The sequence below is a fragment of the Nerophis ophidion genome, linkage group LG22, assembly GCF_033978795.1.
Source record: "Nerophis ophidion isolate RoL-2023_Sa linkage group LG22, RoL_Noph_v1.0, whole genome shotgun sequence".
In the NCBI taxonomy this organism is placed as follows: Eukaryota; Metazoa; Chordata; class Actinopteri; order Syngnathiformes; family Syngnathidae; genus Nerophis; species Nerophis ophidion.
The window spans coordinates 26,429,572-26,457,465 of NC_084632.1; the positions used below are offsets into that span (position 1 = coordinate 26,429,572).

At 38.1% G+C, this 27,894-nt stretch overlaps 1 protein-coding gene across 7 annotated transcripts in view; it reads right to left on the reverse strand.

Annotated features, from left to right (window-relative positions):
- Window positions 1-27,894, reverse strand: part of LOC133540738 (discs large homolog 1-like protein) — a 213,634-nt gene that overhangs the window by 177,294 nt on the left and 8,446 nt on the right. For 5 of the 7 annotated variants that reach the window (XM_061883613.1, XM_061883614.1, XM_061883615.1 and 2 more), the window contains exons 2-4: window positions 12,074-12,244; window positions 8,668-9,505; window positions 8,294-8,339 (exon numbers count right to left, since the gene is read on the reverse strand). In XM_061883613.1, coding sequence (XP_061739597.1) covers window positions 8,294-8,339; window positions 8,668-9,505; window positions 12,074-12,244 — 1,055 coding nt within the window. Of the gene's footprint in view, window positions 1-6,698; window positions 6,874-8,293; window positions 8,340-8,667; window positions 9,506-12,073; window positions 12,245-27,894 lie in introns of those variants that run through there. The other 2 variants (XM_061883621.1, XM_061883627.1) reach the window with 2 other exon arrangements.

Here is a 27,894-nt window from a genome sequence, read left to right on the forward strand (position 1 = left end):
TCCCATCTTAAAACTCATTTGCATACGCTAGCCTTTAAATGGATCCCTCTTTTAGACCAGTTGATTTGCCGTGTCTTTTTTGCTCTGCCCCCCTCTCCTGCGTGGAGATGTTATTAGGTGACCACAAATGAAGTGCTAGCTGTTCAAAATCGGCACCCGGGGTGGACCACTCCTCTGCGCATCAGTTGGGGACCTCTAAGCGCTGCTGATTTGTCGACACTCAACACGATCCCCTGCTGGCCCCACTATGGACTGGACTCTCACACTATTAACAAGATCCACTCAACGTCCAATGCACCGGTCGCCCAAGGTTTCTCATTGTAACCTATTAGGTTGAGTATTTTCTTGCCCTGAGACACTTGTGATTTAAGGGCTTTATAAATAAACTTTGAATGATTGATTGCTGTTAGAGCCATATACTCTTTCTGTCTGTCAAGTTCAGGACGTCACTAAGAGGTTGGCTCAAGGCCAAGTCCCAGTCTACTTGGGGAGGGGCTAGGATGTTTTGTCGCAACAGTGTTTGACTGTGCCAGGCTAGTATTTGTTTGCTCCCGTTTATTTTCCGTTTTGCTACAAAGTGAGTTTTATTCATGTGACTTTATGATGATAAATATTTTTGTTAGAAAAAAGGAAAAATTAACAAATTTAGCCCAAAGTCCTGTGAGTGGGCTCACGGCTTCCGCAGTGAAAGACAGGGATTCTGAACTAAAGGCTGAAACGGCTCATGTGTTGGAAAGAGCAAGGTTAAGAACCCATGAGGAAGAGCAAGCAAAAGAGGAAGAGCAAAAAAGAGCTCTAGAAAAAGAGGAACAAGAAAAAGCTTTGCAGTTGGAGAAAAAACCTGCTTTGGAAAAGGAGAGGCGGGAAAGAACAAGCTTTGGCCGAGGAGCAGGAAGAGCGAGAGCAAGCTCTGGCCAAAGAGAGATCTCTAGAGCTAGAAAGGCAAAGAGCATTGGAGCAAGCCCTTCTCCAGCAGCAACAACATGAGAAGGAAAAGAGAGAGAAACGGAAAAGACAAGACTCAAGGCTTTGGAACAGGAAAATGAAAAGGCTCTTAAGACAGAAAGGTTAGAAAGAGAAAAAGCTTTGGAAGCTGCACATGCCTAAACTAGCTTCATTTATATTCGGCAACCAGTAGCAGTAATAGTTAAGGACTTTACAGCTACAATTGCTTTAGGTATAAGTAAAATCTTTGGTGCACAATTTGCATACAACTATGCACTTCTTTTTGTTACCATCAAGTATTTAAGGAAAAAATATATATTAACTAGTTTTGGTGCTAGTGTGCTGACGTCACTCAAGGCATTATCAGTGTGTCAGAAAGTATGATACACCAACGTGTTTTTTAAAACTAGTTTAGTCATTATTTAATCAAATTTAACACGTTAAAGTTGTGGCCTTGATACAGTAAAAACAGTCATAAGAGACCAGTGTAAAAATATAACATTATTTGTGTGAACATACAGTTGCAACATGGTCAGTCTTGACTCTTTCTGACACATAACCAGCATTGTCAATGTCAAACCTAGAGTCACAATGGCTGCACTACAAACATTTGTTATGGGTGTAAGTATAGGATATCAGTATGCGTGTAGCCACACGTGATCCGCGCGGTCTGATTTATGAAAAAAACAAAAAAAATAAAAGTTGTTCGCACAGCGTGGTAATGGCGAGCAGAGTAACGGAGGAACTTGAACGCTCCGTGCCATTTAATCGGTGTGTTTATAGCTGCAGACTCCATTGTGCAAATCGAGGGTTTTAAACACATGCTGAAAGTACTTCAGCCACATCACGACATACCATCGCGCACCAACTTCAACGATAAGATTGTGCCAGATTTTTATGAGCAAGAGAAGAAAAAAGTTGTCGACGAACTATCCCGAGCGTAATCTGTTGCGCTCACGACAGAAGGGTGGAGGTCCAGGGGAAATATGTGACCATAAGCCAGGGGTAGGGAACCTATGGCTCTAGAGCCAGATGTGGCTCTTTTGATGACTGCGTCTGGCTCTCAGATAAATTTTAGCTGACATTGCTTAACACGATAAGTAATGAATAAATCCGCTGGTAACCACAGTATCAAAAATAACGTTCAAAATATAAAACATTCTCATGCATTTTCATCCATCCATCGGTTTCTACCGCACCTGTTCAAGAAGTGGCGTTAATGGTAAAAAGTATTTTATTTATTTTTGGCTAGCCTCAGAATAACAATGTTATTAAAAAGAATTAGAGACTAGTTATAGTCTAAAAATGTTGGTCTTTCTTAAAAATGCACGCATATAGTTGTATTCAGTTTTAAAAAAAAATAAAAAAAATTGTATGGCTCTCACGGAAATACTTTTTAAAATATTTGGCTTGTATGGCTCTCTCAACCAAAAACGTTCCCGACCCCTGCCATAAGCGCTCATTTCATCACAGCAGAGTGGGAGATGAGAAGACACGCCCCCTCTACGAGAGTCACTTTGTGCAGGTACTGACACAAGCAGTGGAGCAAAGGAGAAATCCCTTTTTATGTGGCACTGTTTTTCATTAATTATGTTAAACAGAAGATATTATGCCCTGTGCACTTGAACTAGATTTTATATATTTTAATTTAATGATTTAAAAGTGTTAAAAAACAAAACGGCAAAACTTCTGTTTATTTGTCTTGTCTTTTTTTTTTTTTTGCTGATCCGAAAAAAATTATACAATCCGTGAGTTTTTTGATCCGTTGCACCCCAACGAACCACCATGAATTGATTTACGTGGACCCCGACTTAAAACAGGTTGAAATACTTATTGGGGTGTTACCATAGTGGTCAATTGTACGGAATATGTACTGTACTGTGCAATCTACTAATAAAAGTTTCAATCAATCAAAAAAAAAAACAACACACGGCATGCTAGCAATGACTGGGCTATGATAGACTGACCATACATCCTCTTTTCACCGGACATGTCCTCTTTTGCGGGGCTGTCCGGGTGGAGTTTCTTAAATGCCTCGAATGTCCGGCATTTTAAGTTAGGGTTGCGTGTATTTTCAATGTATGTTTAAGGTTAAGAAAGGGTTAAAAACAAGACAATGTGTGCACACAGCAGCATTCGTGAGGGAGGGACAGAGACAAACAGAGCGAGAGAGTTATGATAAACATGCTTGCGTCGCCAGGCTCTGATTTAATTTTTTAATATCTATAGCAGGGGTGTCAAAAGTGTGCCCCGGAGGCCATTTGCGGCACACACCTAATGTTTTAAAGGCCCATGGCACATTCTAAAAATACTATTAAAATAAACAAAAACATAAACAAAAGTGAAATAAAAAAAGCTTAAAGGCTAAATGTAATTTAGAAAAAGTTGCAACGTTGTCTATTTAAACAAAGCTGGGGTTTTTTCTTTCAAACTGTCATTGCTCAAAACATAATATTGAATCAAAATCAATGTTATTATGAATTATTGACCTATCCAAGTTTTCGATTCCTTCACATCAAAATATTTTTGGTGGAGGATTTAGCGGACCAAGCTCTGGCACTGATCGTACAGGGAACGGACCGCCACAATAAGACAATAAGACCTATAATATAATATATAATAATCAAAAAATGTATATTTAGTTTTTTTCTTACTGTACCGAAAATGAACCGAACCGTGACCTCTGAACCGAGGTACGTACTGAACCGAAATGTTTATGTACCGTTACACCCCTAATATATATCAGTGGTTCTTAACCTTAATGGAGGTACCGAACACCACCAGTTTAATATGCGCATTCACCAAACCCTTCTTTAGTGGAAAAATAAAATGTTTTTTTTCTCAAATTCAAGACAATATTATTGTTTTTTTTACTGGTGCACAAAATGAACCGTGCATGAACATCATCTTGTTCAAAGAACAAAACCAACATAGAGCATGAACTCACAACAAATTACACACCTGCGAATCAGATGGAAAATTAGAGGGAACATGGTTTGGGGGTATCCATAATACGGCAAAAGGGAAATGGTTCTTAACCTTAATGGAGGTACCGAAGACCACCAGTTTAATATGCGCATTCACCAAACCCTTCTTTAGTGAAAAATAAAATGTTTTTTTTCTCAAATTCAAGACAATATTATTGTTTTTTTTACTGGTGCACAAAATGAACCGTGCATGAACATCGTCTTGTTCAAAGAACAAAACCAACATAGAGCATGAACTCACAACAAATTACACACCTGCGAATCAGATGGAAAATTAGAGGGAACATGGTTTGGGGGTATCCATAATGCGGCAAAAGGGAAATGGTTCTTAACCTTAATGGAGGTACCGAACACCACCAGTTTAATATGCGCATTCACCAAACCCTTCTTTAGTGAAAAATAAAATGTTTTTTTTCTCAAATTCAAGACAATATTATTGTTTTTTTTACTGGTGCACAAAATGAACCGTGCATGAACATCGTCTTGTTCAAAGAACAAAACCAACACAGAGCATGAACTTACAACAAATTACACACCTGCGAATCAGATGGAAAATTAGAGGGAACATGATTTGGGGGTATCCATAATACGGCAAAAGGGAAATGTTTTTATTTATATGATGAGTCGGGTGTATATATACACATACTGTATATACACACATATATATGCATACTGTATATACATATACATATATATATACATATATATATATATACATATATATATACATATACATATATATACATATATATACATATATATATATACACATATATATACATATATATATATACACATGTATACATATATATATATATATATATATATATATATATATATATATATATATATATATACATATATATATATATATATATATATATATATATATATATATATATATATATATATATATATATATACATATATACAAATATACACACACACACACACACACACAGTGGGGCAAAAAAGTATTTAGTCGGCCACCGATTGTGCAAGTTCTCCCACTTAAAATTATGACAGAGGTCTGTAATTTTCATCATATGTACACTTCACCTGTGAGAGACAGAATGTGAAAAAAAAAAAATCCAGGAATTCACATTGTAGGAATTTTAAATAATTTATTTGTAAATTATGGTGGAAAATAAGTATTTGGTCAACCATTCAAAGCTCTCACTGATGGAAGGAGGTTTAGGCTCAAAATCTCACAATACATGGCCCCATTCATATTTTCCTTAACACGGACGGATCAATCGTCCTGTCCCCTTGGCAGAAAAACAGCCCCTAAGCATGATGGTTCCACCCCCATGCTTCACAGTAGGTAGGGTGTTCTTGGGATGCAACTCAGTATTCTTCTTCCTCCAAACACGACGAGTTGAGTTTATACCAAAAAGTTCTATTTTGGTTTCATCTGACCACATGACATTTTCCCAATCCTCTGCTGTATCATCCATGTATCCATTTTGGTATAAACTCAACTCGTCGTGTTTGGAGGAAGAAGAATGCTGAGTTGCATTCCAAGAACACCATACCCAATGTGAAGCATGGGGGTGGAAACATCATGCTTTGGGGCTGTTTTTCTGCTAAGGAGAAAGGGCGATTGATCCGTGTTAAGGAATGAATGAATGGGGCCATGTATCTTGAGATTTTGAGCCAAAACCTCCTTCCATCAGTGAGCGCTTTGAATGGTTGACCAGATATTTATTTTCCACCATAATTTACAGATAAATTCCTAAAATGTGAATTCCTGGATTTTTTTTTCACATTCTGTCTCTCTCAGTTGAAGTGTACCTATGATGAAACTTACAGACCTCTGTGATCATTTTAAGTGGGAGAACTTGCACAATCGGTGGCTGACTAAATTTTTTTTTGTCCCACTTTATATATAAATGATAAATGGGTTGTACTTGTATAGCGCCTTTCTACCTTCAAGGTACTCAAAGCGCTTTGACACTACTTCCACATTTACCTATTCACACACACATTCACACACTGATGGAGGGAGCTGCCATGCAAGGCGCAAACCAGCACCCATCAGGAGCAAGGGTGAAGTGTCTTGCTCAGGACACAACGGACGTGACGAAGTTGGTACTAGGTGGGATTTGAACCAGGGACCCTCGGGTTGCGCACGGCCACTCTTCCACTGCGCCACGCCGTCCCATATATATATACATATATATATATACATATATATACATACATATATATATATATATATATACATACATATATATATATATATATACATACATATATATATATATATATATATATATATATATATACACATACATACATACATACATACACACATATATATACATACATATATATATACACATATACATATATATATATACACATATACATATATATATATGTATATATATACATATACATATACACATATACATATATATATATATATATATATATACATATATATATATATATATATATATATATATATATATATATATATATATATATATATATATATATATATATAAAAGACGGTATATAAAAGTATTTTAGAAATCAGGGTGGGCCTCAGCTAAATGCACGAGGAAGGAGCTTGCATGCTGTACTTGTTTGTACGTCTGTGTACAATGGTCTGCTAATAGCAGTATTACACAAAATGTTACATCAGTGGCAAAAAATACACAAAAGTACATTACATTGGCTGTGAATGTAGAGTTACTATGGTTGGTATCTACCGTTAGGGATATCCCAATAGTATCAGAACTGCAACTACAAACTTACTCCAGTTCTTTACAACAGGTGGCAATTCCCGAGTGACCTTCTTGATTTGGAAAAGGTAGTCCTGCTACAAATTTATCCTTGTGTTCTCAGAAATCTTAAAGCCGATCTGGAAGTCTTCTCATGTCTTCTCTGTCAGTACGCCGCATATTCCAATATAGGCATCAGTTTGGAAGTTGTCTTTCTAAAGCTCACTCTTAATTTTTTGTACTCTGTTTGTCTATCCTGAAATAGCTTGACTTCAGTAAAGTCCATAAGCAGCCTTTAGTAAGCTTCTTACGAGAGATGCTTGCTTTCTTGGAGCACGAGAGGTCAGCAACAACAGTCATCAACACAATGATCAAATACAGTTACAGGAGAGAGATATCAGATGGAGCAAAATTGGTAAGAAAGAGTACTAAATACTGGCAATACAAAAAGGAGAATCGAAAAATGTACGTTGGACAAGTACAGATTTGTTCATAGTGCATATATGTTTGGATATATGCAGATTTAAAAAAAGGTGTCTTTGCCTGTTCTTACTAATAAGAATTTAGAAAAATTGAAAGGGGTTAGCACTGATGATAAAGAGAAATCAAGCAGATTAAGATTTCAATATCAGTGCTGTAATCCAACAGTTTTGAGCTAATGGGACACTATTTTTAATCCATTATTGTAGTGAGATGAATGTAATTACACAGGGGTCCCCAAACAACAACCCCTCTGAAATCTGGCCTGTGAGATGGCCCAGGTTACATGTAGATCTCCATTTGTGCTGTACAAATTTACTTTACAGAAGAGAAGTACTGCATAAATGTATACAAATAGATAGCCCAGCCCTTGGCCAAATTTGTTTAACTCAATATCGCCCAAAAATTTTGGGGACCCTTGATCTGAAATGATAATTGTGACACTGAAACTTTTCAGTCTGTTTCTATGATTGCCAACATTGTTTGTTTGTTTGTGTATGTGAGTCTGATAATATATCTGAACTACAAGATAATACTGTAAAACAAATACCCACATAAGCCATCTATCAGGGTAATAAACTATAAACATAGTTTTTACTATTTACCAGTTAGGTTATAAATAAATACAATTTATATTGTGTCGTTGTCCTAGTCTACTTCTCACCCCAATTTGAGTTCAAACGAATGCTCAGTGTGCATACCAGAGAGAACAATAAACACTCACTATAAGATCACTCTTATTACAATATCAACAGCACATCTTTCCCACTTCTGAGTTGCCTCAGTCTGCATCTCTTCAAATCAGTAGGAAAAACATACAAAGAAAAAAACTCTACGTAAAAGAGCACAAAGTGACAGGATTCACTCCTCACCCGTAATGATGCAAAAGATACATTTTCAGAAAAAGCATGCTCTGTTCTTTTGAACTACCACCACAGTTATACCATAACATGCCAGTTTCCTTATCACTACAACAAAAGCACTTTTGCACAGCTTTTTAGCTCACTTCCATGCATACGTGCAGCAAAACTCTTTCATGACATACTGTATAGGACTACTTAAAATCTGCATCCAATCTTTGCTGTTTTGAAAAAATGTTACTTCTAAACATTGTGGTTTCCTCCTAACCAATGAAGCAGAGAGTCTTACCTTGGGTCCTGGGCTTGGAGCTGGAGCAGGGCTGCCTGCACCAGAGCTAAAGGGAGAAGAGGTGGGCTGTTACACTTGGAAAAAAGATCATAACAAATAGGGGGAATTTAAGTTAATAAAATATTTTAATATCAGCTATGAATTTGTATAATATTCACATATTAAGGTTTTAAACACACACACACACATATATATATATACATAAATATATATATATATTTCATATATATATATATATATATATATATATATATATATATATATATATCATATTTTCCAAAAAGTGAGTACAGTATGTACTTTATTTATCAGTCCAATAATATACAAAAAATTCTTTTTACATTTACAAAATGACATAGATCAAGTTTGAATACCTCTCATGGGATCCTTTGTGTTGTAGCCCAGAAGGACTGTTAGGACTGGGGGTGCAATATGTAAACTTTCCTTGACTGGGAGTCATCGGACTTGTTTTGGGACTGTTTTTACATGAGTCTTGGTTTTTGCCTGAGCCTGGGTCTTCAGTTAATGCAAAGAGGGTAGCGCCTGTGACTGTAAGGTTAGTTGGGCTGCTGTGAAGAGTGGCATTCTCGGGAGTAGTGTAAGCGATGAAGCCTTGAAGTGTGCCAATGGCGAGGCTTGAAACAGTCGCCTGATCAGCTGGACTGGTAGAATTTTTTGGTTTATCAACAACTGATGAGGAAAATTCTGAAGAAACACTGGTTTCGTTGGCATCTTGAGATGTGTTTGCACCGTTTGGCGAGATCTGATTCTGTGTTTTTAATAATGGAGGGACAGTGTAGGATGCCACACCTTTCTCTATAACTGCAGTAGGAGAAGCAAATGGGGACGAGGGCTTACAAATGTCAGCTCCTTTGGACTTAAAAGATCCATCCGGTATTGGAGGAGGCGGGGCACGGTTTTTGACTTTGGCTGTTTGTGATTGTGACTGTGGTGGAGCGGAAAGAGGCTTCTTTGTGGGTGTTGGAATTTGAGGCGCAGGGGACTTGATACACTTGGGTATTGGAGATATGTGTTTGGGCTGGGATGTCCCAGCGTTGGTTACAGTGGTCCTGGAACCAGAGGCGGGCACTGGCAGAGCAGAATTTTCTGATAAAACATTTTCAGAGGAGGGTGGTGTCCCTGTGTCCCCTATTAGATTGGGTGAACACTGGCTGTCAGCAACAAGTGTGAATTCATAGTACTCCTGAATATCTGGAAGAAAACAACAAAAGTGTAAATCCAATGTAATCTAAGTATTAATCATTGACAATTAGTTCATCTTTGTTTGTGGTACACATACCTATATACATGAAAAAAACAGATACAAGAATATCATCATCCATCTATTTTCTACAGCTTATCCCTCTCGGGGTCGCAGGGTGCTGGAGCCCATCCCAGCTGCACTCAGGTGGAAGGCAGGGTACAACCTGGACAATTTGCCACCTCATCGCAGGGCCAACACAGATAGATGGACAACATTCAAACTAGGGCTAGGCGATATATCGATATGAGCGATAAATCGCGGGTTTTTTTCTGTGCGATATAGAGAATGACTATATCGTGATATTCGAGTATTCGTTCTCAGGCAGTTGCTTTTAGCTGCGGGCATTACACTGCAGGCTCTTCCCACTCCTTCTTGTGTCTCCTTCTCACAGACAGCAAGCGCAGCTTCTTACACACGTCACATACTGTCACGTCATACGTCACATAAGTATACGCCCTCGCGGAGCAGAGAGGTAGCAGCATGGGTAACATTAGCTGTGATGCTAGCGAAGCCGTGCGAGTGGTAATACGAGAGAAAGAAGGTGCGAATCTGGTAACAAATGAAGGAAGAATTAATTCCCAAGAAAAACAGCAGGGAGCCCATCGTCTGGCGGTGGTTCAGCTTCAAGCGGAAGATGTCGAATAGACAACTTTAATTTGTCAAGTGTGGGGCACAACTGTTGCAACCAAAAGTAGCATTACTGCCAATATGTAGCATCATTTGAAAAGTCACCTGCTAAAAACTGTTTAATAAATAAAGTTTTGGTCATTTGACTTAGTTGTGATTTCCTTCTCTGCATGAAAGTTTAAAATGAGTACCGGTATATATTAATGCAGTATGAACAAGAATGTTTTAATGTTGACACATAGAATAATCATACTGCTGTGATTATATGTATCAAGTGTTAATTCAAGGCTAAGGCAAAATATTGAGATATATATCGTGCATCGCGATATGGCCTAAAAATATTGAGATATTAAAAAAAAAGCCATATCGCCCAGCCCTAATTCAAACTCACATTCACACGCTAGGTTCAATTTAGTGTTGTTTATCCGCCTATCCCCCAGGTGAATGTTTTTAAAGGTGGGAAGAAGCCAGAGTCACAGGGAGAACATGCAAACTCCACACGGAAAGAGCCCAGGACCTTCTTATTGTGAGGCACCAACTGTTCCATCGTCCTGCCTGTGGTCATCAATCCGTTTTCTATAAGTATTGTTGGTTTAAGATTCCTCTTTTACAGCAGCATCAGCAGATTATTCACACTTATCTTAGTGAACAATTCAGAAGGCAAATTGAGCGTAATACCTGCTCAACTACAGTAGTTAGGGTTGTGGAATAGTTTAATGGTGGCAGGATTTTTTGAGCCCATCAATTGGAATCGCTCACAGCTAAAACACTGGTGGCCTCTAGTGGCGAGTTTACTCAGCTCCAGAGTATATACTGCATGTCTTCCTCTGTTTCTCTTTTTGTGCAAAAAACAACACCCATCCATTAAGCCACTCATCCACCCATCAATTTTCTACTGCTTGTCCCTCTCGGGGTAGGGGTGGGGGGCTGGAGCCTATCCCAGCTGCATGTGGGTGGAAGGTGGGGTACACCCTAGAAAAGTGGCCATATAATCTCAGGGCCAACATAGTTAAACACACAATATCACTCACATTATCACAGTCCGGGTATAACATACAAATTTCACACAGAAAGACCCCGATCCCGGGAATCAAATCAAGTACCATCTTATTGTGAGGCACAATAGCTAACATTTGAAACTAAATCTATGTTCTATATCTTAATTTTATTTTGCTGTTAATCACCCAAAGCATGTTTCCACTATGTGGCATACATTATGTTTACATTGCTTGCATTACAGCACATAAATTAACATTGCACTTATTACATGCAGGCAAGTACTGTTTTTGTAAGGGGTTCTGTGGCTCCCTGCTCAAGATAATTTTGACAACACCAGCAATAAGTTATAATTATCCTCAGATGTATGGTTGTGGCAAAAATGGATTCAAGCAAACAATTTAAGAACAAGGTAATTTTTGTGTGTGAAAATATTGCAAATTGAATGAGCTGCTTAAAATATATGCATTTGTCATTGTAAGCCCAAACAAAGCACAGACAAAACAGATTGTACAAAAAAAGCCACCATCATCAATACAGATAAACAAAGAGTGCTCTTGTGTTTTTTGCCAATGAGCAACTTTACATCCTATGACCACTACCTAATAAAGCAAACAATGAAAAAACATAAAATGTATACTAATTTAGGACTTGTTTTACAAAAAAAAAACACCCTACCTTAACTTCATATAGTACACTTTCAAAACCAAAAATATCACTCTGAGGAAACTTCATCCATTCATACCAAATAATAGCTTAAGAATAACAATTATAGCCACAGCTGCTACACATTAAACCCACGGTGATTACAGTGGAGCTGGTTACGACCTACTGGTATTTTAAATATGCAGTGTTGATTCGCTGAGTTGTAAGACACATCAAAAAATACTTACCAAGCAGGGCACAAAAGAGCTGACTTTGGAAAACATTGATGACTCGGTCCAATGACTGTTTCAACTGGTCATCTTCCTCAACAGGGCACTGTTTAACTTGGCTCCGGTTCTGCTGCCTCTGATCTAATTTTGTCCGGTACTGCTGGAGTAGCTCTAGGGCTCTTTGAGCATCTGAAAAAAACACGCACACATTGAATATATAAATAAAACAATTATTATAAATAAAGTACAGCGGTACCTCAACTTAAGTGTGCCCCCAGCCTTGGAGTATTTTGAGATAAGAGCTGCCTCTTGACTAATTTTTATGATTTAAGTGGCAAGCAAAACTGTGATTTACAAGCATCTCCACCATTAGTTGATGTTGCAGATATCAGTGAACCCTGTAAGATTTAACATAAACGTCTGAGACTATAATATTTTCTCCCAATGTATATGGTATGACAGTTTTATTTAACAGGCAGCTAAGGCACCAAATCCGATTTGAGAATGACACCACTCCGGCCCCCAAGTTCAGATAAAAAAACTTGGAAGAGGCTAACATTTTGTCAACAGATTTCTAAAAATAATAGGGTACCGTCCTATCATATACTGTACATATACGCTATCTAAACTATATACATATGTTTATACATCCATCCATCCATTTTCTTCCGCTTATCTGAGGTCGGGTCGCGGGGGCAATAGCCTAAGCAGAGAAGCCCAGACTTCCCTCTCCCCAGCCACATTGTCCCGCTCCTCCCGGGGTAACCCGAGGCGTTCCCAGGCCAGCCAGGAGACAATCTTCCCCGTGGCCTCCTGCCAGACGGACGTGCCCTAAACACCTCCCCAGGGAGGCGTTCGGGTGGCATCCTGACCAGATGCCGAACTACCTCATCCGGCTCCTCTCGAAGTGGAGGAGCAGCGGCTTAACTTTGAGCTCCCCCCGGATGGCAGAGTTTCTTATCCTATCTCTAAGTGAGAGACCCGCCACCCGGCGGAGGAAACTCATTTCAGCCGCTTGTACCCGTGATCTTGTCCTTTCGGTCATAACCCAAAGCTCATTACCATATCTGTGGATGGGAACGTAGATCGACCGGTAAATTGAGAGCTTTGCCTTCCGGATCCGCTCCTTCTTCACCACAAGGGATCGATACAGCGTCCGCATTACTGAAGACGCCGCACCGATCCGCCTGTCGATCTCACGATCCACTCTTCCCTCACTGGTGAACAAGACTCAGAGGTACTTGAACTCCTACACTTGGGGCGGCATAGCTCGGTTGGTAGAGTGGCCGTGCCAGCAACTTGACAGTTGCAGGTTCGATTCCTGCTTGTGCCATCCTAGTTACTGCTGTTGTGTCCTTGGGCAAGACACTTTACCCACCTGCTCCCAGTGCCACCCACACTGGTTTAAATGTAACTTAGATATTGGGTGTCACTATGTAAAGCGCTTTGAGTCACTTGAGAAAAGCGCTATATAAATATAATTCACACTTGGGGCAAGATCTCTTCCCCAACCTGGAGATGGCACTCCACCCTTTCCCAGGCAAGAACCATGGACTCTGACTTGGAGGTGCTGATTCTCATCCCAGTCGCTTCACACTCGGCTACAAACCGATCCAATGAGAGCTGAAGGTCCTGGCCAGTTGAAGCCATCAGGACCACATCATCTGCAAAAAGCAGAGACCTAATCCTGCAGCAACCAGACAGGATCCCCTCAACGCCCTGACTGTGCCTAGAAATTCTCTCCATAAAAGTTATGAACAGAATCGGTGACAAAGGGCATCCTTGGCTTCCGCCAAAGCTGCCCTTTGTCCAACCCTCACTGTAAACGGGTACGACTTACTGCCGGCAATGCGGACCAAGCAGTGACATTGAACATACAGGGAACGGACCGCCAAAATCAGACAGTCCGATACCCCATACTCTCTGAGCACTCACCACAGCCTTCTCCAAGTCTACAAAGCACATTTAGACTGGTTGGGCAAACTCCCATGCACCCTCAAGGACCCTGCCGAAAGTATACAGCTGGTCTACAGTTCCACGACCGGGACGAAAACCACACTGGTCCTCCTGGATCTGAGGTTCGACTATTCGGCTTAGCCTCCTCTACACTACACTTGAATAGACCTCAGCGGGAAGGCTGAGGAGTGTGATCCCACGATAGTTGGAACACACCCTGCGGTTCCCCTTCTTAAAGAGAGGGACCACCACCCCGGTCTGGCAATCCAGAGGTACTGCTCCCGATGTCCACGCGATGTTGCAGAGTCTTGTCAACCAAGACAGGCCCACAGCATCCAGAGCATTAAGGAACCTTGGGCGGATCTCATCCACCCAAGCTTTTTAACTACCTCGGCAACTACCTCGGCAACTACCTCGGCAACCTCAGCCCCAGAAATAGGAGAGTCCACCACAGAATCCCCAGGCACTGCTTCCTCATAAGAAGATGTGTTGATGGGACTGAAGATGTCTTCAAAGTATTCCCTCCACCGATATATATACATACATACATACATACATACATACATACATTGATATACATACATACTAGGGGTGTAACGGTACACAAAAATTTTGGTTCGGTGCGTACCTCGGTTTAGAGGTCACGGTTCGGTTCATTTTCGGTACAGAAAGAAAACATCAAAATATAATTTTTTGGGTTATTTATTTACCAAATTTGTAAACAATGGCTTTATCCTTTTAACATTAGGAACACTATAATAATTCTGCCCACGTTAATTCACATTAAACTACCTCAAGTTGTTGCTTAGATTAAATAAAATTACATTTTCTTCTACAAATAAAAAGTGCAACATTAAACATTTTCAAGTTAACTCATCATGCTTAATTTATTACAGCATTTGGGAAGCCTGTCGTTGATTGTTATTATGTAAATGTTATATTTGTATCAACATGTGATAGCAAGGACCCCGCCATTCAAAACTAGGCTGCTACATTACTAATGATTAATGTAACTATAGCTGAAAAAAATAGTACAAAAGCACTAAGAGAGACTATTTATCCCTGAACACCATGGAGTTCATGTAGGCTTTATGATGCACTTACATTATTATATCAACTATGACTCTTCATTTAACAAAATGTCCTTTTTTGCTGCCTCAACACAACTCAATTTAAAATGTCCATAACACACACACACACACCCTCACACCGCAAAATGAGCTAATGTTACGCTAAAAGCTAATTAGCCTTCACCTCAAGCCAGGACTGTGAGTGAGCTGAGCTGCAGTTCGTTTCTAGAACGTCAACGGGTTCATAGTGATGTTAGTAGTAGTTGACTGGGAAGTGTTTATTAACATTTGGGGAGAGTACGCAGCCTTTTGCTCACCTGCTAAACACCTATCTGCTCGCCGCTGAAGCGCTGACTACATGTGCTCTGAATACGCACTGCTGATTTGTTGTTACCACTCTGAATATGCACTGCTGATTGGCTGTTACCGCTATGGTTGTAACCAATCAGATGGTTAGATAGATTAGATAGTACTTTATTTATTCCGTCAGGAGAGTTCCTTCAGGAAAATTACAATTTTCAGCACAATCCCATTCAAGATCAGACAAACATTACAGGGAGACAGAACAGGATCGCTGACGGGTCTGCCGGCTTCCAGCGCCCCTTACAAAAAAGAAGACATACAGGTAAACAGAGGGGGGGGGGGGGGAGAATAGAATATTAAAATAAAATTAAAAAAATCGGTCTTAGCCTGGGCCCTGGAGTGGGGGTGCAGACTGAGGCCAAGGGAAAAAAACAACAACTCATAGCCATAGTACACATCCCTCTTACATGTGTGTAAGAGGGAAACATCAAACATCAAAGAACACATAGGACATTAAAGACATTAAAGCAGCAGATACAACCAGACACTTCTAAATACAGCTATGAATACAAACTAAAATAAACATATCCACTGTGGTTGAGTGGGTGGGACAATACTGAGTGCTGTGTAGGAGACAGAGGCAGAAAGCAGAGCAGCTTATTAAGACTAGCTTAGGCGGCTACTTAATACGTTCATGTGGAAACTCGATGGTACATCTCCGCGCCGAACCAAAACCCTCGTACCGAAACGGTTCAATACAAATACACGTACCGTTACACCCCAATTGGATACAGTATATAATCCTCCATATTGGCAGAAACATTAATTTAATTCAAGTTCAATCCAAAAAATTAAACAATATTTTTGCATCTGACAAAAAACACCCACAAACGCTGGCTTACTCTAATAAAAATGCCATGTTTGTTATAAATACAGTTATAAAAAAAAAAAAAATGCTGGCTCAAGGCTGGAGAGACCTGTGTTTGCTAGCTTGAGCGCCCCCACTTCTCCTAGTGTGGTGAGTCAGAGTACTCCTGAAGCATTGAACTGCAAGTTGAGAATATATCGCCCCCTACCTTGAGGCAGAGGTACTTGCTGCCTCAAGACCTGCCTTTTTCACGTGGCAACAAGCATGCGCCCCCTCACCTGCAAGCCCAATAGACACTGTGTGTAGCCGTGGAGGCACGCCTGTGTCTGCCTCACTTCTCATCTGCTGCATTGTTTTGATCAGGAAACATGGAATTTCCGTGATTTTGACCATGAAAATTATCAATATATGCAGGAACCACACTAAAATCACATAGAAAGCATAAACCAAAAGAGAAAAAATAAAACCTATTTTATTTTATTATTTCGTCCTGGAACATCTCATGGTTAAGCCACATGGTTGCAGGTGAGGCACTGCCTCACTTGCCTACCCTGACAGCACGTCACTGATATATATATATATATATATATATATATATATATATATATTGTACATATTTATATAAACATGTGCATACATATATATATATATATATATATATATATATATATATATATATATATACATATATATATACACACACATATATATATATACATATATATATACACACACACATATATATATATACATACTGTATATATACACATACTGTATATACATATATATATATATATATATATATATATACATACACACACACATACTTGCCGGTATACATACATATACATGCATACACACACACATATATATATATATATATATATTTACATGTGTATGTATGTATTTTTACATGTGTATGTATGTGTATATATATATATATATACACACACACACACACACATATGTGTATATAGATATATATACACATACATAAACATGTAAATATATATATATATATATATATATATATATATATATATATATATATATATATATATTAGGGCTGCAACTAACGATTAATTTGATGATCGATTAATCTGTTGATCATTACTTCGATTAATAATCGGATAAAAAAGACAAACTACATTTCTATCCTTTCCAATACTTTATTTAAAAAAAACGCATACTGGCACCATGTCCTTTCGACTTGCCAAACATAACAATAACAAGGCAAGTGTTAGAAAAATGTTTAGTTTTTTTATAAAGTGCACAATTGTTATGCACAATAGCAATAATTTTGCTCAGGGGAATTTCCAACCTGCCTACTACCTATTCCAACCATTCTGCAATGTTGGATGCTGAATGTCTTTCCTCTAGTGGCATGGTCGTAAGGCAGATTGACTTCATGTTCCATTCGTCTCCAATGTAGTGGCATGTATTGCCGAGGTAGGCTTCCGTGGCTACACTTGTCCACACATCAGTGGTCAGAACAATTTTGCTCTGGGTGGCTTTAATGTCAGTTTACACAGCTTGAAATGTCTGATCATACTTCCTCTCCATCAGTTTCGTAAAATGGGTCCTCGAGGGAAGAATGTGACCAGGGTTGAGGACGTAAATAATTTTTCTCAAACCCTCATTCTTCACCATTGATAGTCGCCTCATGTCAGTTAGCAACATATTCAGGATAGCATCAGTCAATGCAGCAGCTTTGGTGTGCACACCTTCCTTTGTACGAAGTCGCTAATGCCTGCTTGTTTCTTTCTGAAATGAGAGAAACCATATCATTAATGTACATAGTAGCAACATTTACATGTAACTCAATACATGCCGTGAGCAACGTGAGCTGAGACCGTCTCTACACAAGTCCCAGTATGTAAGGTTATAAATAATATAAACGCGCCAGTGACACAAAGTTTTTGAAGTCGTCCTCGCTGTTTATATCCACCTCTCTGCAATTGGTGAGGTATATATTATTAACGAGGGTGATTTGGCTGAAAATAGGTGCCTCGAACGCCGAGTGACTCATTGTTCCCCTGCAACCATGCCAACACGCGGATCAAAGGAATCTAAACGTGCCCGTGATCAATTGTCTTCTAGTGAATTGGACGAAAATGCAACATTTACTCCAGACGATCGAAAAATGTTGCAGGCTATGATTGAAAAACTTGGGAAACTGGACATTTTGGATGAACTTAAAACTGACGTTTCAGAGCTGAAAAAATCAGTCGAGCAAAATCATGTTGAAATGGTGGAGATAAAAAAGGAACAGACAACGCTAAAAGTTGAGTTAACAAGCCTGAAACTCGAAACCACTAGACTGACAGCGGAGAATGAAAAATTAAAGGCGGACTTGTTGGAACTCCGCTGCAGGAGCATGCAGGACAACTTGCTAATCATGGGAATTAGCGAAGATGGAGGAGAAACTTACAGCATTGCGGAGAGTCTTGTCCGAGCCTTTTTGAAGGAGCATCTCGGCATCCCGGAGGAAGAGGTCAGAGCGATCCGGATGGAGCGGGCACACAGGATTGGCAGACGCAAGGAGGATGCTAAGCCGAGACCTATGCTTGTGAAGTTTACTAACTCCAAATGTAAAGACGAAGTGCTTGCTCTCTCCAGAAGACTCAAAGGCACTAAATTCTTCATGACCAGCCAATACCCAATTGAGGTGGTGGAGAAACGACGTAAGTTAATTCCAATTATGAAGTCCTTTAGGCAGAAAGGACAACAAGCTCGCCTTGTTGTGGATAAACTATACGTCAACGGTGAGTTGTACAGAGACATGTGAGGAACAATAACAATGTCGCGTAGTGATTACGTCATTGCGACATCGCCATGGCGACGACTTGAAGGATATGAATTGACATTTTTTTTTTGGAGCTTTTTAGTTTATTTTGGGACTGGACAATGTAGTTAGATGTTGGGAAACGGTCAGCGAATAATATATTTTGGGGGGTATGTGTTTGTTGGTCTTGTGTGCTGTGGTGTGAATGGTGTGTCTGTGGTTTTATTAGTGGGGGTATTGTTTTCCTTAGAAATAGCAGATGATAATGCAATTTTTAGTTACAAGATTTTCATGTCTATGAAACTTATGTTATTAAGAGAGTCAATCAAATATATTATGTATTTACTTAGGTCATATGGTTTATATGAATGATAATGAAGTTGGAATAATTAGTTATAACTGCAATGGTCTTGCAGACAACAGAAAAAGAAAACTTATATTTATGTGGCTGAAGGCAAAAGAACAAGATATTTTTTGTCTTCAAGAAACACATTCAACAAATTTAGATGAACCTAAATGGAGAAAAGAATGGGATGGTCCGATTTTTTTTTCACATGGTCACAGAAACTCAAAAGGTGTTATGATTTTGATTAAAAATACATTTAATTTTCAATTTAATTCTATGGAAAAAGACTCACAAGGACGCTGGTTAATATTAAATATGATTATTCAGGATCAAAAGATGTGCATTTTGAATCTGTATGGGCCAAATGTTGATGAACCTTCCTTTTTTGAAGAAATAAATGATATGTTGCAAGAACAACAAGGAGAAATTATTACTGTGGGGGACTTTAATGTTGCTTTGGATAAAGTTTTGGACCGAAAAGGGAATTTTTCGATGGATTATCATCCTCAATCTTTACAAAAGATTCAAAACGTTATGGATGCATTTGATTTAATTGATATCTGGAGATTCAAAAATCCTAGGTTAGTACGGTATACATGGAGAAGACAAAACCAGGCAAGTCGTATAGACTATTTTTTGATATCATTTTCATTGCTAAACAAAGTAACTGCAATATCAATTGATGATAAATTGCGTTCGGATCATAATTGTATAGGATTAACTATTTCAATTGAAGATAATACACGTGGACCCGGATATTGGAAGTTTAATCAAATGCTTCTACAGGATGATACATTTATTGAAAAAACAAAGCAATTTATTACTGACTTTTTTAAAAACAATGTAGGATCATCAAACCCTCAAACAGTTTGGGAAGCCTTCAAATGTTGTTTTAGGGGATACGCAATTGCGTACTCTTCATGGAAAAAAAAACAATTTAAAATGGCAGAACAGGAATTAAAGAAAGAAATTGAGGACTTACAAAAAAATATAGATGGTAATGATAATCCAACTAGTGAGCAACTAAATTCCTTTACAGCCAAACAAGAAGAGTTAGCAGACTTAGTTGAAAAAAAATTATTGAAAAGTTATGACTGCAACAGAGCAATCTGGATGAAAAAAGGGGAGAAGTGTTCTAAATTCTTCTTAAATATCCAGACAAAAAATCGTTCTAAAAAGAACATTTCCAAGCTTATTAAAACAAATGGAAAGGTATTGAATACGCACACCACATTGTTGAAAGAAATGGAAAATTACTTTAAAAATATTTTTTCTAATCCGGTAATTCCTCCTAAAACTACAAATTTTTTTCCAGAAAATTATGAAAGAAAATTGAAATCTGAGGAAAGCCTTTTATGTGAAGGCCTCATTGGAGAGGAAGAACTTGTGGAAGCTGTTAAATCTTTTCATCCAGGGAAAACCCCAGGATTAGATGGAATACCTATTGAGGTTTATCAAGTATTTTATGAAGAGATTAAGAAACCATTGCTTTCTAGTTTTAATTACTCATATAAAATAGGTTATTTGTCTAACACTCAAACAGAAGGTATTATTTCTTTATTGTTGAAACAGGAAATAAATGGTCAGTATAAAGACCCAGTTTATCTTAAAAATTGGAGACCAATAACACTTCAATGTTATGATGCTAAAATACTGGCAAAATGTTTGGCTACACGACTTAAGTCTGTTTTGTCAAATATTATTCACCAAGATCAATCAGGTTTCCTACAAGGAAGAAACATAGGAAATAATATTAGACAGTTATTAGAAATTATTGAAAATTATAATATGGAGAATAAAAGAGGCTTAATTTTTGTAGCCGACCTGGAGAAGGCTTTTGACAAAATTAGCTTAGATTTTATTTGTAAAAGCTTAGTTTTTTTCAATTTTGGCAACTCTCTATTACATTGGATCAAGACACTATATAATAAAACTAATTGTAAAATTATCAATAATGGATACATCTCTGGGACAATACCTCTATTAAGAGGTCTAAAACAAGGGTGCCCTTTGTCTCCATACCTATTTATTATTGCTATGGAAATATTGGCGATTAAAGTTAGATTGAATCGAAATATTGAAGGGCTCTGCAATAATAATATTGAAAGTAAAATAACAATGTATGCAGACGATACAAGCTTCTTTATCAGCCCCAATCCTCATTGTTTGCGGAACCTCCTTGATCTTTTGGATATATTTTCACAGCAATCTGGGCTTAAGCTTAATTATGATAAATGTAAAATTTTAAGGATCGGAAATCTAAAGGGAACATCCTTCCGAATGGAATGCAAAGTGCCTGTTTTGTGGACAGATGGACCTGTTAACATACTTGGTGTTGTTGTACCAGAGAATCTGGAAGATCTATGCTCAGTAAATTATGATAATCGACTAAGAAAGCTGGACAAAATTATGCAACTATGGAAAGGGAAATCCTTAACCTTATATGGTAAAATATCTATTGTCAACTCGTTAATTATTCCTCAGTTTATTTTTTTGTTTTTGTCATTACCAGCTCCACCACAAAACTTCTTTAAGGTTTATGAACGGAGGGTCTTTGATTTTGTCTGGGACGGCAAACCAGAAAAGATTAAAAGAAAGGTTTTGTACAATGAGTATGAATATGGGGGCCTAAAACTTCTCAACCTCGAAGCTATGTGTCTCTCTTTAAAAGCATCAATTGTTCCAAAGATGTACTTAAATACTGAGTGGTACACAAGTGTCCTGTTGGACAGAAAACATGTAATGTATCAAAGAAAATTGTATCCTTTTTTACAAGTGATCCCCTCCCATTATTCTTATGTAGAGAATCTGCTGGGAAACATGGAGGGGTTCATAAAGGAAACAATCCACTCATGGTGGTGTTTTCAATTTCATGTGCCAAAAAAAAGAGATGATATTTTGCAGCAGATAATATGGATGAACTCTAATATTTTAATAGATGGAAAGCCTTTCTTTTGGAAAAATATGTTTGAAAGAGGAATAATTTTTGTCAATGATATGATCAATGAGAATGGTAAAATTATGAAGTATGATGAATTTAGAACTATGTATGGTGATGCTTGTTCAAGCTTTTCTTTTAATCAACTAACTGGAGTAATTAGGAAAAGATGGAAACAAATAATTAATTATGGAACTACTAAATTACTAGTTTGTAAACCTCTAATAAGAAATTCTAGTTGGCAAAAAGGAACTAAAATTAATAAAAAAATATATAATTTTTATTTAATAAAGAAATCTTTGAAGGCTGTCCCATATAACACATATGGAAAATGGGAGGACTTTTTTGACTGCCCGTTGCCGTGGGATGCCATATTCAAACTAATCTACAAAACTACTATCGATGTGCAAAACCGTTATTTTCAAATTAAAATTATTTATAACTTCTTACCAACGGGGAAAATGTTAAAACTATGGAATATGACTGAGTCAGATGATTGCCGCTTTTGCTGTCAGGAATCTGAATCCACCCTGCATTTGTTTTGGTATTGTCATATTGTGTCTTCCTTTTGGGTGGAAGTTGAAAAAACGTGTTCAAGGATTGGTTTGTTTATGAAGCTTGATATAGTTTCTGTTATTTTAGGAGAGTTTATTGACAAGCATGACTTAGTTAATTTAATTATAGTACTTGGTAAAAGGTTTATTTTTAAGGCCAAAAATAGATATTCACTTAGTATTACTTTCTTTAAAACATTTATTCAGTATTTTTTAACTTTAGAAAGATACATGATTGACAACGATAATGATGCCAAAAAACATGAAAAAAGATGGGAAATCCTTAAAGGCTTATTATGAAAATGTAATAATGTTTATAGATATGCAACAACAGCAACATATATGCTATCTGTTGTTGTGTTCCCTTTTTTGTAGTGTACAAAATGAAGGTGTGTGTTGAATCTGACTTGGACATAATATGGACTATACACAAATGCTTTTTATGAAAATGTAATTTTGTTTATAACTTATATGCAATCTGTTGTTTCCCTAATTGTTGTTGTTGCACATGGATGAGGGTGTGTGTTGCTGAGGCCCACTTTGACATTGTCTGGACTGGACCTGGTTTTAAAAACCTTTTAGACAAGTCTAATTCCATTAACAACCTGGTCTGATGAAGATAAGGTTATTTTTTTTAATTTTTTTTTAATAAAATAAAATGAGATTAAAAAAAAAGGAAAACAATGACATTTTTTTTTATAAAAAAGAAAGTAAAATCATATAAAACAATTACATAAAAAATAGTAATTAATGATAGTGTTAGTGGACCAGCGACACACACAATCATGTGTGTTTCAGGGACTATGTCCCTTGCAGACTGTGTTATATATGTTGTGGGAACCAGCATTTTGGTAGCAGATAGAATTAAAGCTGCAAGCAGCGTTGGTCGGGTCCGCCGTTGGCCGCCGCCGCCGCCGCCGTGTCCCGAGTCCCGATCTTAGTCAGACCAACATAGAGGTCTTTGTTTCATGTCTCTACGACATTCCTAACAGAAGTTACAAGCAGTTTTGTCTGGAAAAAGGTGACGGCTTTTTACAAAACTTTTATTTTGAAGGGGTAATTGCCAACTTCCTGTTGATTTCAACTGAAAGATGCCAATCATCAAAATGTAGGTGTAAGTGAGACCTACATAGAGTTTTTTGTTTCATGTCTGTCCGACGTTCCTACCAGAAGTTACAAGCAGTTTTATCCGTTTCCTCTTCCTAGGAGCAGTTTTTCTGTGTTTTTTTCAAAAATTGCAATAGAGCGCAATTTTGAGTTTTAAGGTTTGGTTTTTTCACTAGATCGCAATTTCTGCCAGTCCTGATGTGTGTGCCAAGTTTGGTGAGTTTTGAAGCATTTTAAGGGGGTCAAATTGCAGCTCAAAGAGGCAAAAATAGCATTTTTTTGCGAAAATTTTGCTTTGAATGAGTTTTTGCAAGATTTCTGTTGATTTTGGGTATAGACATTTTTTATTGGAAATGTAGGTCTAAGTCAGACCTACACAGAGGTTTTTGTTTCATGTCTCTACGACATTCCTGACGGAAGTTACAAGCGATTTGTTTTTGTTTTTTGCTAGGGGGCGCTAGCGCGCAATTTTCATTTTTGGGGTTTGGTTGCTTAATATGTTGGGGAGGGACACCGTACCGACGTGTGTGTCAACTTTGGTGAGTTTTGAAGCATGTTAAGGGGGTCAAATTAGGGTATTGTTTGTGTTGTATTCCTAGGGGGCGCTAGAGCACAATTTTGAGTTTTTGGGTTTGGTTTTTTCATTAACTCGCAATTGTTGCCAGTCCTGATGTGTGTGCCAAGTTTGGTGAGTTTTGAAGCATTTTAAGGGGGTCAAATTACAGCTCAAAGAGGTAAAAATGATATTTTTTTGGAAAATTTGCGCAGGGGTTCTTTGAAGGCGCGTAAAATCAAAACCTGAAAACTTATCACAACTTTGATCTATACTTTTAATCAGAAGGGTCCAAACTCTCTCCTGAGCGAGTTTGAAGCCGAAACGACAAACGCGCTCAGAGGAGATAACTTTTGAAGAAAGGTGACGGGTTTTCACAAAACTTTTATTTTGAAGGGGTAATTGCCAACTTCCTGTTGATTTTTTCTGCTAGCTGTCAATTATTAAAATGTAGGTCTAAGTGAGACCTACATAGAAGTTTTTGTTTCATGTCTTTCCGGCATTCCTACCCGAAGTTACAAGCAGTTTTGTCTGTGTTTTCTTCCTGGAAGCAGTTTTTTCTGTGTTTTATTGAAAAATTGCGCTAAAGCGCAATTTTGAGTTTTTTTTTTTTTTTTTTTCATTAGATTGCAATTTCTGCCAGTCCTGATGTGTCTTCCAAGTTTGGTGAGTTTTGAAGCATGTTAAGGGGGTCAAATTACAGCTCAAAGGGGCAAAAATAGCATTTTTTAGCGAAAATTTTGCTTTGAATGGTTTTTTGCCAAATTTCTGTTGATTTTAGGTATAGGCATTTCTAATGGGGAATTTAGGTCTAAGTCAGACCTACATAGAGGTTTTTGTTCGATGTCTTTACGACATTCCTAACGGAAGTTACAAGCAGTCTGTTTTTTTTTTTTCGTAGGGGGCGCTAGCGCGCATTTTTCATTTTTGGGGTTTGGTTGCTTAATATGTGTTTTTGCCAAGCCTTACCGATGTGTGTGCCAAATTTGGTGAGTTTTGGAGCATGGTCAGTGGGTCAAATTAGGGTTCAAAGTTGCGGAAGAATAATAATAATTAAAGCTGCAAGCAGCGTTGGTCGGGTCCGCCGCCGCCGCCGCCGCCGCCGTGTCCCGAGTCCCGATCTTAGTCAGACCTCCATAAAAGTTTTTGTTTCATCACTCTACGACATTCCTAACAGAATTTACAAGCAGTTTTATCAGTTTATTTTCCTAGGGGGCGCTAGAGCACAATTTTCATTTTTGGGGTTTGGTTTTTTTATTGGATGGCAATTTTCACCAGTCCTGATGTGTGTGTAAAATTTGGTGAGTTTTGAAGCATGTTAAGGGGGTCAAATTATAGATTTGCGTTTCTGGATGTTGTTGATAAATGGCTTTCGCTTGGCATTGTATAGCTTTAACTTGCACTTTGAAGCATTTTAAGGGGGTCAAATTTCAGTTCAAAGAGGCAAAAAAGGCATTTTTTGCAAAAATTTTGTTTTGAAGGGGTTTTGCCAACTTCCTGTTGATTTTAGGTACAGAAGTGTTTATTGGAAATGTAGGTCTAAGTCAGACCTACACAGAAGTTTTTGTTTCATGTCTCTACGACATTCCTAACGGAAGTTACAAGCAGTCTGTTTTTTGTCTCTTCCAAGGGAGCGCTAGCGGGCAATTTTCATTTTTGGGGTTTGGTTGCTTAATAAGTTGGTCTGCCGCTCCATACCGACCTGTTTGTCAAATTTGGGGAGTTTTGAAGCATGTTAAGGGGGTCAAATTACAGATTGGTGTTTCTGGATGTTGTTGACAAATGGCTTTCGCTTGGCATAGTATAGCTTTAACTTGCACTTTGAAGCATTTTAAGGGGGTCAAATATCAGTTCAAAGAGGCAAAAAAGGCATTTTTTGCACAAATTTAGTTTTGAAGGGGTTTTTGCCAACTTCCTGTTGATTTTCGGTATAGAAGTATTTCATTGGAAATGTAGGTCTAAGTCAGACCTACACAGAGGTTTTTGTTTCATGTCTCTACGACATTCCTAACGGAAGTTACACGCAGTCTGTTTTTTGTCTCTTCCTAGGGGGCGCTAGCGCGCAATTTTCATTTTTGGGGTTTGGTTGCTTAATAAGTTGGTCTGCCGCTCCATACCGATGTGTGTGTCAAATTTGGTGAGTTTTGAAGCATGTTAAGGGGGTCAAATTAGGGTGCGAAGGTGCGAGCGCGCCTTGGGTTGCTGTCCCCGAGCCCCACGGCAGGAGAAGCCTTGCTGCCACTATTTAATGCATTGTGAAAGTAATGCAGTTGTTGTATTGAAGTGAAAATATCAAGCTTCCTGTTGATTTTGGCCAAAGTATGTTAATTATTCAAATGTAGGTCTAAGTCAGACCTACATAGTGGTTTTTGTTTCATGTCTCTCTGACATTCCTACCGGAAGTTACACGCAGTTTTGTCTTTGTTTTCTTCCTAGGAGTAGTTTGTCTGTGTTGTATTCCTAGGGGGCGCTAGAGCACAATTTTGAGTTTTGGGGTTTGGTTTTTCATTAGCTCGCAATTGTTGCCAGTCCTGATGTGTGTGCCAAGTTTGGTGAGTTTTGAAGCATTTTAAGGGGGTCAAATTACAGCTCAAAGAGGTAAAAATTATCTTTTTTAGGAAAATTTGCGCAGGGGATCTTTGAAGGCGCGTAAAATCAAAACCTTAAAACTTATCAAAATTTTGATCTATACTTTTAATCAGAAGGGTTCAAACTCTCTCCTGTGCGAGTTTGAAGCCGAAACGACAAACGCGCTCAGAGGAGATAACTTTTGAAGAAAGGTGACGGGTTTCCACAAAACTTTTATTTTGAAGGGGTAATTGACAACTTCCTGTTGATTTTTTCTGCAGGCTGTCAATTATTAAAATGTAGGTCTAAGTGAGACCTTCATAGAAGTTTTTGTTTCATGTCTTTCCGGCATTCCTACTGGAAGTTACAAGCAATTTTGTTTGTGTATTCTTCCTCGGAGCAGTTTTTTCTGTGTTTTATTAAAAAATTGCGCTAGAGCGCATTTTTTGATTTTTTTTTTTTTTTTTTTCATTAGAACGCAATTTCTGCCAGTCCAGATGTGTGTGCCAAGTTTGGTGAGTTTTGAAGCATTTTAAGGGGGTCAAATTACAGCTCAAAGAGGCAAAAATAGCATTTTTTTGCGAAAAATTTGCTTTGAATGGGTTTTTGCAAAATTTTTGTTGATTTTTGCCCCAGAAGGTACAATTATGAAATCTAGGTCTAAGTCAGCCCTACATAGAGGTTTTTGTTTCATGTCTCTACGACATTGCTAGCGGAAGTTACAAGCTGTCTGTTTTTTTTTTCTTCCTAGGGGGCGCTAGCGCGCAATTTTTATTTTTGGGGTTTGGTTG